Source organism: Amyelois transitella, chromosome Z, assembly GCF_032362555.1.
Source record: "Amyelois transitella isolate CPQ chromosome Z, ilAmyTran1.1, whole genome shotgun sequence".
In the NCBI taxonomy this organism is placed as follows: Eukaryota; Metazoa; Arthropoda; class Insecta; order Lepidoptera; family Pyralidae; genus Amyelois; species Amyelois transitella.
Window position 1 is genome coordinate 1,989,663 of NC_083535.1, and position 11,836 is coordinate 2,001,498.

General features: G+C 37.6%; 1 protein-coding gene across 1 annotated transcript; it reads right to left on the bottom strand.

The window, feature by feature from the left end:
• Positions 1 to 6,770: 6,770 nt before the first annotated feature.
• Positions 6,771 to 10,426, bottom strand: LOC106130488 (uncharacterized). Its single transcript, XM_013329338.2, has one exon. It carries the CDS (start codon positions 10,409 to 10,411, stop codon positions 7,256 to 7,258), a length of 3,156 nt encoding a protein of 1,051 aa, XP_013184792.2. The 5' UTR covers positions 10,412 to 10,426; the 3' UTR covers positions 6,771 to 7,255.
• Positions 10,427 to 11,836: the final 1,410 nt, after the last annotated feature.

Here is an 11,836-nt window from a genome sequence, read left to right on the forward strand (position 1 = left end):
CTCACCGTGTGGTTCCCGGCACCAATACAAAAAAGAATATGACCACTCCACCTCTTTCCCATGGATGTCGTAAAATGCACCTAAGGGATAGGCTTACAAACTTGGGATTCTTATTTGGCGATGGGCTAGCAACCTGACATTATTTGAATCTCAATTCTATCATTAAGCCAAATAGCTGAACGTGGCCATTCATTCTTTTCAAGACTGTTGGCTCTGTCTACACCGCAAGGGATATAGACGTGACCATATGTATGTACATCCTCACCACTATGGAGAGGAGCCCGGGTAGCGCCTTTTGACCATGATCATGTAATCAGATTTTACACGAAGAAACTCCTGTCTGACCGCCTTAACCATTGCAGGGGAACCTCCATATTGGATCATGGTAAAAGCTGAAATAGATTGGTGTGCCCATTCCCTTATCCAATTTTTGTACGACACCCGTGGAAAAGAGATCCTATCCTAAATTGTCGGGAAATAGCTCTGTCTATCTCGTAGATAAAGACGAAAATAAAATTAATACGTGAACTATTTATAAATAAAATAATACAGGTATTAAACGCGCGCGTACTCCTTACTTACCTCTATTTTATTATTTTGACGGCCTCTGTGGCGCAGCGGTAGTACGCTTGTCTGTGACACCGGAGGTCCCGGGTTCGAATCCCAGCCAGGGCATGATGAGAAAATAACTTTTTCTGATTGGCCTGGGTCTTGGACGTATACGTATCACTACGTAGTATAAAACAAAGTCGCTATTTTAGTCTGTCTGTATGCTTAAATCTTTAAAATTACGAAACGGATTTTGATGCGGTTTGTAACAGGTACAGTGATTCAAGAGGAAGGTTTTTATGTATAATAACATTTTTAATTTTGCACCCGTGCGAAGCCGGGGCGGGTCGCTAGTTTATTATAAAATATAGTATCGTTGAGTTAGTACCTCGTATCACAAGTCTCGAACTTACTTGGAGGCTGATTCAATCCGTGTAATTTGTCCCGTATATATTTATTTACTTATTTTTTTATCTCGGACTATTTGAATCATGTTACAATTATCCGTTGTCACCAGGCGAGATAAAATGAAAGTTCGTTTCGTACACTTTTAATACCTGTATTATTTATAAACAGTATAATTTATATATGTTTTATTTTTGTTTTGGCTACACCTACAGTATAGTTTATATTTTTTCATATTATGATACTTACGTTGATACGGTCAGATACTTACTTATCTCTAAATATCAATCCACATGCAGGAACCAGGATGGGGTAGACTGGATCCCGTAGAACTGCCTTCTCAGTACTAATTTTTTTTAAACTACTGTTTTATTCGTAATAACAGATTAAACAAATATCAGAAGTGTCTAAAAATCGATGTTTAACAATACAACCATAGAAATCGGAGTATATAGAAATGCCATATTTTTTTTCCTAAATAGTATTGTCGATCAATCAACATCAATACCAATAATAAAATTGTGAAAAATAAATTTCTGTTAGTTAATTAAATATAATGACATAAAAACAAAATTTTTGAAAGATTTTGAAGAAACAGAAGTGGATTAACGAAGTCACGTGCAGTAGAAAATATAGAATTAAGAAAATGTAGACGGAAGATTAAAACATTATTTTGTCATCAGTTGCAACGTTAATCAGCACAAACCACTTCTATGGTCTTTTATTATTAAGAATTCTATGGTTGTGTAAAAGTAAAATATAGATTTCTAGATACTTCTAGACTCTATTTTATTAAATTGAAGATTCAAAATGCTGGCGAATTTTTTGACTAGCTAATAATAAGTATAAAACAATGGTTTTTAAATGTTAATTTATGAAAATCAATTCATTTTAAGATTACTGTTATGTTATGTAATTATAGTTGTATACAAAACACTATATCAAATTCGTACATATTAAGTATAAATAAATACGTTTTATAAAGTGTTTCTATTTTCTATTACTATCAATACTATAGAAACTATATCTTATTTTTTCTTTGTAAAATTTACAATAATTGTGAAAGTCTGTGTTTATGACAACTATTGTTAGCTGAATATATTTCCAAAATATTTATACTTGTTATTATGTATGCATCTAGTTAATAGATTTATGTATGTAAGTACACATTGTGTAACTTTATAGTTTTAAATATGACCACATAAACATTTGATACGTTTACCGTACAATTGTTAATGTGGCTTATGCGTAGACGCCAACATTTTGATTCAAGTTAAAATTCGCAAATTATCGCTCATTCCATCTAGTTCGCAAAGCAGTTGGGAAAAGAAATAAACAACAATTTTTTTTTTCACATTAATATTTATAATAAAATCACGGACCTGATATTACACTACAGCTTAGCAAAGGCTACCAGAAAAAATAAAATAGATTACATAGGATTAAAGTCTGCGCCTCAAAGCCACTTCCTTCCAATTGACCCGCATTCAAGCTGAATTAGACACTAAAACATGACTCAAAAAGCTCGGGTTAGCTTGACACGAACGAATGCGTGATCGATTTGAAGACAGTGGCCTAGTAGTCTAAAAAGTCTGGTAATAATCTGGCAAAATTTCCTACCCATATTCTCTTTATTTTGGCTTTCCATAATGGAATAATTTTTTATAATGGAACATCATAAGGTTTAAAAGTTATACCTCCAATTACCTCGCGCATATATTTTCAGAGTGCCGTGTGGCTCCCAGCACTTTGCAAAGTGGTATTCTTTTTTTTTTGGCGAAAGATAAGCATCCTGTCACTTTTACCATCATGAAAATTGTTGTTATCAATGGTGCTCGGTGAACATCAGATAAATATAAAAAGTAGTCAAATCAAATCGATCGAACAAAACGATCGCTTGCTAACTGAGCTACCGCTTCAAGCGGTTGTGACGCCGAAATTATCGTCCATTTTATGTATAAAAATGTTTTTGGGTGAAAATATGAAAAAGAAACTAATTTAGCTAGAATTAGATAGATAAAAATCGATCTAGCTGGGTAGATAGCTAGATAGAATAGAATAGAATAGAATAGATAGATAGAAAAAACTGAACACAAATGAAATAAATAGGCACGGCATCCTATTTTGTTACGAATCCATCTTTGGGCACATATGGGTATGAAATTTTGACCAACTGTTACAATCTTAAAAAATATAAATGCTCCAGTCGCGTCGCATAGAATTAAATTTCGCATAGCTTTCATTGCGATCTGTTCTTTCAATAACATCAATTTTAAAAAGCAACAAATTGCTTTTGATTATTAGTTATGAACAAATCGTAGAGCATAATAATAAATCGGCTTTCGCTGCAGCTTCACAGATCACTAATCTTAAACTAACTACTTATCCTTCAAAGACTTAATTAATTCTGACGAAGATCAGGCGCTGGTGGAATCAAAGGCAGCATTCACCAACTGAACATAACATTTAAACTAATGCATTAAAATTCAACATCGATTATTACAATATTAATATTATTTACTAATTAATATTAATATTAGTAATATTATTTACGTCACAGCGCTGGATCTCCGGCTTTAGTTTGGCTACCATTTAGAAAAAATTAAGGTACAACCAATTTTATGCAAAAATTAATAAAAAAAAATCGTTCATCCTCTAATGGGTTAACTAGAACTATTTAAAAAAACGCCGTTTCCAACTCATCCGGCTTTACTAAATCCATTTTAACAAAAAACCCTTTCTGGTAACTAAGAGTTAAAATAATACATCGAAAAGTTTCACAAAACTCTTACACGTACTTATCAGTTATCAACTTGAAATTTCTACGTTTTAACTTATACCAGCATATAAGTCTATCAATGATACGATAAGAACATGATAATAACAAATTTTGTTCATTACTTTTTATATTTACATTATATTATAACTAAATGATGTATGACAATGTAAGTCAGCTAATATATATGTGTATATATATATAAAGATTTTGAGTGAGCCCCGTGAGTATAAAGGCCCTGTGCTGCGACTTTGTATAAATATTAAAATGTATAATGATATATTCTGGTAGAAGGCAATATGAGGTATCTTGTTTAGGTTTCCCACGGAGCTCGCCCTCACAACACTATATAAATCATATTACTCGTTACTTGAGGTAGTTCCGTTCCATATTGTGACGTACATTATTGCTATGAAGAAACACTTCTGTTATACAAAATCTTGTCAACAATAACATTTGTATGTATATATATAAACTGGGATATATAAGCGACACCGAGCCTATGCTGCAAGTTCATTGTTTATTGGAATATATATTGATGCTAAGAGGCACAGGCTCGGTGTCTCTCGTAGACTGTTTGCTTAAGTATCCGGGAATCGGTCAGCACCGTCGACTTAGTCGCATTCATATAAAAAAGTCGCACTTTTTCTTCTTGATAAATATAAATAAATAACGGACATTGATTAAGCCGACGGTGCGTTAGATCCTCTCGGTGTATTTGTATCAAGTCTAAGAGGTAGGCCATTTACAGTTGTACATACATTTCAATATTGCTTTTAGTACACTAATTAATTATTAGAACAACATTCAATTAATGATATAGGTACTAATGATAATGATATTCTATACAATGTGATGTTAAAAGACGCTGATGAGGTAGATTAACATTGTGTATTATATTTGTATAAAAATACTTCTGAAATATAATAAACATCAAAATACGTAAATATTATAAAATCAAATTATGTTTTTGTTACTACACATTTCACTAAACAAATCATAGAATTATCCGTTTTTGATATGAGCGCGCGGGGCTCTTTAAAATACTTCCCCCGTAAAAATGTAATTTATTTTGATAACTCAATTATATTATTGCCATTTAACATTTGTCACTGGAAAGGAGAAATCAAGTATCATACTTGTACGTACTTGAACCTCGATACTAAATCTAGAACTTAATATCCCCTGGGATCTAATTCATTGGGGTTAATGTATTTTAAAACTGGTTCATACTGGCTTGAGTTACATGAGTGTGTGTCCCACAAAATCGTAGTCAGATTCTGAGACTTCAATCCGGAAGTGGTGACCTGTGTAAGGTCTGATCTCTATGACCTGACCTGACCTGATTCTGATAAGTTAACCTATCTGGGTCGTGTCATCGTTATTGCACCAAGTGAAAAAGCTTAGTCAGTTTGTCGGGTTATGTAAATTAATGGAGTCATCCAATTGTAAGTGCCAAAAAGTACGTGACTTTCTGCAAAGTACAATATAAATCGCGCGTCTGCCGCGTGCGCCGGGGCACAGCGAGCGAGCACCAGACGTCGGGATCCGATGCAAATCTCGAGCGAGAGGAATATTTTAACTAGCCGCGCTGTGGCCGTGATATGTTCCGACAAAATGTGAATAAAATCTCGCGTAATATTTACAAAGAATTCATCATTTAAAATATTTAAAATACAATTCTGAAAATTCATCCGATAATACTTACTATACAAAAAAAAATTTACATCATTATATTAAATTATTGCTAGAGAATTTTATTATTATTATACTAAAAACATTTAAATTAATTGTTACTCAAGAAACTATGGGAAGAATTTGGCAACGTTCAGGAAGACTAACTTTCCTACCACTAACGAAACAGGAATGTTTTAACTAAATTCGTTTTATAACACGTTGGTAACTAAAATAAGACGTAAATCAAAAATTACTCTCACATTTACGATTAAACTGAATTTACAAACACAACTAGCTTACCATTTAAAACAAATTACAACAGACAAAATAATTAATGGGAAGCACCGAATAACATAATTTAATCTAATAACTTTCAAATTCTAAGGAAATTAGAATTTATGCAGAACAACACATTCATAAGTGACATATGTATATGCAAAAACATAAAAAGCTAAATGCTCGCGAAGTCCCCCACCCCGATTATATTGTACGATTTTTTACCCTAAGTTAAAACTGCGCTCGCGCATCTTACTCTACGTCACTACCTACTACCAATAGTCAAATGCTCACGCTATATACCAAAATATCTTGGTCAATACGAAAGTATATAGTGTGTTCATATAAATTGATCATTTGAAATATAATATAATGTCTGTCGACCAAAAGCAAGCCCTTCCATCTCTGTGTCATTTGTCAATTTTATTGCGCATTAGTTTAATGATATGTATCTATCCAATGTCCAGCAATACACTTCTTGTGGCTGAAAAATGACACAATTATTTTATATGCATGATATGTCAATAATATAGAAAACCCCTTTTTAGTGAATTTGCAATTTATAACCCAATAAGGGGTCAAATATGTTTTTATGATATGTATGTACAAAAATTGTAACAACCAAATATTCCCATGGTAAATCGCCCCCTTTTTTGCAAAAAGTACACTTTTAAGGGATGCAGGCTTGCCTTTGTGCGAACATCATGTTCCACATTCAATAATCTTAAATTTGGGTCTAATAATTTTGTTAATCACGACACGTTCCCGTTACAAATAGGTAATGTGTAACGAAATAATTATATTTTCACGCTGTACCTATTCAGCTAAGTACTCAGCTTAGGTACGTAACCAGTGTCCCATCAGTAAATATATAACAAAATCAACATATTTCCCAAAATACTGCATTGTAACATATTGTTTTTCGACATCGACAATCATAGGCAGAAAGAAGAAACTTAACTAAAATAAAAAAAAGGTGGTCAATAGTTTTAACAATAAAGATATTGTTGGTCTATTGACCGGAATAAATTTTTTTTTGTCTTTTTGTGTTTTGTTTTTTTTTTGTTTTTTTTTTATTGCTCTTATATTTAAAATGATATTAATATGATATGGTTTGTTATATGCTCGCAGTATCGCCGGCAGCGTCATGTAATTATATGTTTGGCGGGCAGACCGCCAGGCTGGTAAAGTCACCTTGTAAGTAACACAAGGTTAAGTTGAATTAACAATAAAAGGACCTCGCGTTCCGTGGACCTACGAGTGTCGGCTTAGCGGGGCCGACACGATCGCATCCAAATTCCATTACGATCTCAACTTTCTTTATGAACTCTTAATAATTAATTTAAACATAATCATCTAGAATCGATTAGGAAAAAACAATGTATGTATAATGTAATTTAAAAAATATATTCAACAAGGGTCTACAGAACGAAAGATAACTACGGCGGCGCTACTGCGATCATTTCGTAACCGAAAAATTATTTGAAATAGAAACTAACCTAAAATTTCAATCATTCGTTAAGGATAAAAATTAATTTCAAAATGATATGTTAACGTGAAACCTATTAGAATTTAATTGAGAACATATTGCAACACTGATGATGGTGAATTAGGACAACTTGCAGACGGCGGAGTCGCCGGGATGGCCGAAGAAGAACGCATCTTCTTTTTGTGCGTGTCACAATGTTTGACCATGTGGTCTTTCCTGATAAACCCTTTGCCGCAATGTTCGCATGCAAACGGTTTACAACCGGAGTGAAGACACATGTGCCTACGAAGATCTGTCTTATGATTAAAAGACTTGGGACATTCTGGACATTTGAAAGGTTTGTCATGACTATGTTTAGTTACATGCTCTTCGTATGAGGAATCATCGGGAAAACGTTTACCACAACGGTCACATTTAAACGGTTTTTCCCCTGAGTGGAATGATTTGTTGTGCTGTGTGAGATAACAGGCTTTGTTGAATATTTTGTCACACTCGTAGCACTTATGTATGATATCGGGAGATGCTTTTTTTAGCTGGTTGTGTTCGACCAGCGGCGCGATGGTGGTCGACACCGGCGACTGGCGGGGCGAGATCTGCGCGCTCTCCGGACTAGCTGGAGACTTCATATGAGTACTATAGTTCTCCTTATTAGCATAATCCATAATATCCTCAATTTTCAAAATTTGTAGTTGGCTAGAGTTTGTTCGCATAAAGTCATCATCGCGTTTAATAGTTTTCCCTCCGACCGCGTAACCATACGGATAAAGTTTTATATTATCTGGGGTGTAATTAACGGCATTGTCTTGTTTGATCGGTCTGGGTGAAACGCTGAAATTGAAGTCCATAGACTCTGCGTTTAAGTCGACATTATTGTACTGCAATTGAGAGTTTAATGGGTCGACGATAATGTATCCCGCAGTAGAATCGTCTCCGACAGCATGACCCCCCACGTTAGGCTGATTACCGAAATTAGAAACGTAAACGCTAAAACTTGGCGTTTGGAGCTGCGCAAAGCTAGGTAAGCGACCGCCGGCAGGCTCTGTTAACGTTTCCTGCTCTCTAATTTCAGGTGCGGATTCACCAAAAGTAGCCGGATTGGCTATAGGCAGATTGTTGATAGCCATATCCATAACGTGGGGGGCCATCCCGTTTGGGTAATTCGGTGCTATAGTCTGCTGAAAATTCTGACCCAAATATAAGGGAGTGTGCGTGGGGTCCGGAACCGAAGGCCCCAAAGGTTCCGTAGACCTCGTGCTGTACGGGTTGACACCCAAATGGCTGAACGGGGGTAGCGTGTGCGCCGTAAGCGCTGGCGAATTCTGGGTTAGAGCCGGAGCTGTAATATTGCTGGTTGAGACTGATAGCAGGCCCCTCATATGGTGACTTTGGGAGACAGAGGGACCTGCTTCCCCGTTTGGGGGATTGCCAGGTGAAGATACGGCAGCGGCGCCTTTTGGCCCTTGAAGATTATTATCATTCGGATTTCCTATACCGGGAGGTTGACTACCTATATTGAGCGAATGCGATCCCACTTGGTGCTGTAAGGGGTGATTAGCTAAAGGATTATTACCAAAATTATTATCTAAATTACCCTGTAGAGGATACGGCGTCTTGGACTGCATGGCGGCAACACGATGCACTCGGTCGAAGTTCTGAGCAGCGTAGGGTTGCTGCAGCGACACGTCGTCTACGCCGCGACCGTCTTCTGATGGAACTGGACTCTGCGTGTTACTAGAGTCCGCTGATTGTTGTTGCACACGATTTTGAATAGAATCCCGGCTCGGATGATGATGGCTTGATATGGGCATGGTCGCCGGGTCCGGCTGCCCAGAAGAACGAACTGCATTCTTGTGCAATGTTGTGTTGTAATGCCGCTTGAGATGGCCGGAACTTGTAAACCATTTGTTGCATGCGGTGCAATTGTATGTTTTAGGGCGCCGCGCTTCATTAGATTTCCAATTAGCTCCTTTACCTCCGATTGACGGCATAGTCGTTGATGAAGGATTAGCCGACTGTGTGCTTGATATTTGTGGTGCCGACGGAGAGTCGTAAGGGCGATATGGAGGTTTCATATCGGGATTTGTGGATGTTAGCCCGGCGGGATATTCGGCTAGTGATGGCATTTGTACGCCAGAGTATATCTTTTGCTCAACATGCATGAAAGGTTTCTGTTCATGATGGCCACTTAGGAACTTTTCTTGTGTGTAAACTTGGGCGAACTTTTGATCTGGATGAAATACCTTGTTTGTGTCTGTTTGATAAGCTCCTTTCTGTTCAGCAAACATTTTTTGTTCCTTGTTGAATAAAGATACATCTCCATTCAACTGAGCATTACTGTATATCTTTTGTGTATCCCATGGCATCATAGGCACAGCTCGAGTGTTCACATCGCGGCCTTGTGCTGATGCATCTTCATAGGCTGAAGCTTGAGATTCGCCTTCGTTTCCTTGATAGACAACTTTTTGAGAGTCAAGGTCTAATATGTCTGACGACTCCTCGTGGTCATCCTTTACTTTGGCACTTTCATTCTGGTAGCCTGTATTATTATATTGCTTTGGTGGGTACTGTTGAAATGGTATAACTCCTGCGCTTGAAGTGGAGCTAGCGCCGGGATGGGCTGAATTGCAATGTTCGTTAAGTTGAATGGCGGATTCACAAACAAAGCCGCACTTGTCGCATCGGTTGGGTGATGGCGACGGTGTGGGTTGATTGAGGGACTGGCTATACAACGGGCTAGCCGAAGTCGCCTTTGGCGGTTGTTCTTGCACGCCATATGGGTGGAAGCGGTTTAGGTTGTGATAGTTAGGAGGTTGATCCCAATTAATTTGGTCTGAATGTTGACTTTGACTGAAGCCAGAATGAGAAAAATTATTAGAAAACTGAGGTGCAGGCGAAAAGTTGTTTTGGTCTGGATTTTGATATGGTGACGGAGCGCTGTGGTAGCTCTGCGGGGTTGCTGGATGGGGAAACTGGTTGGATGTTTCCGGGGTGTTCCGCTGCGAGAACTCGGGACTGGGCTTGGTGATCATGGTGCCACTGGAGACGGCCAGCGCCGACACTGTTGCTTCTCTTTGTACTTGTGTTCCTATTTTACTGTCGGTACCATTCTGTGAGCTATTCGTACCCCACTTAGCAAACAAATTTTCTTTATGATATATTAAATGTACCTCCAACGAGTCCACTGAATTAAATACGAGATCACAAGTGGTACAAGATGAAACGGTGGAGTCACTTGCCATTCAATTCAGGAGAGAGCAGCGTCTTCTCCAACGAAAAAAAAATAATAAAAAAATAGCACTTCCAGTGTCCAGGTACATGAAGTCCGCGCTGTATCAAGCGCTACAGGTTAGAGACATCGCGCCTCCGCGAGTTCACTTACACTGAAAGTATGTTTTCGAAGAAAGTTTTCGCGGCATCCCAGCGCGGGCGGGCGGGCCACGTGCGCGCCGTAAACACGATCGCGACACCTCGCTCTCCAGGCGAAGGCGATTTCGATACACACTCGATCACAACAAAGCGTTTCACTTTACACTTCTCTAGTTTTAAAGTCTTGTAAGTTCGCGAATTATTATAGCCACTTTAAAATTAAAACAAATGTCCGAGAAACTAAAATCACAGCGACGGTTTAACAAAGTTGGCACAGTTTGTACGCCGGTAGGGCGCGCGGCTTGTCGAGAGGGCGCAGCTCACTGCCGGTGGGACAGGTGAGCGCTCCGGCTGTTTGTAAGCAACTGATAGATCCCGAACTCGCCTTCGGGGGCATGACTTCAATAACAATTCGCAACGTCGTCCCCCACCGCCGGCGTGCGTGTGCGAGCGAGAGCCGCACGCGGTGATGAAGTTATCGCTCCTCGGTCCTCTAGTGCGTCCTTGGTGCGAGCGAGACGGGTGCCGGGGGGATGGCGGGGCGCGGGACGGGCTGCTCCTACTCTTTCTCAAAATTGAAATGCCCGGTCGAATAATGTCCGGTAATGCTGCGTCCGAGTGGGACAGCGATAACACCCACCCTTACGATGCGGGCGGACAGAGCTACGCGACGACATTTTATAAAATTTTAAACCATCATCTTATTTCCTTTTTCTTACTTATTCACACATTTTAAAACTTTCCACTAAATTAGTCACGATGATGAAATTTTTTTTTTATTTAATTTATTTACACAAACATCTAAAACAAATATACATATGCATATAATATTGGAACTTATAGCAAGAAATTAAACACAAACACAACGATCAACAATTATTAAAATAAAATGACCTCTTATTAGTTCATGTCAGTCAATAAACGCATAAATGCTATGTTAATATACCTACTTACAAAAAGGAAACCATTTAGGTAGGTGCCTAAATTAATACCTATTTATAACATAAATGGGTATCAACATTTTTGTCAACCTTATTTATCGAATGTACAAGGAGTTATTTATAATTTATTATAAGAACAAAGAAGTATTCAGATCGATTAGTTTGTATTCAAAATGACTCACGAAACGCACATCATTTTCAAGTGCAGTGTAGGTCATTTTTTTATACAAAAACATTTAAGACGTCTTTTTTATTCGAACATTAATTATTAACATGAGTTCCGAACGCGATTTGCATTTAAATATAGCTTACATTGTAATAACATATTGGCAGGTTTTGTCTAATTAAACTCATCTA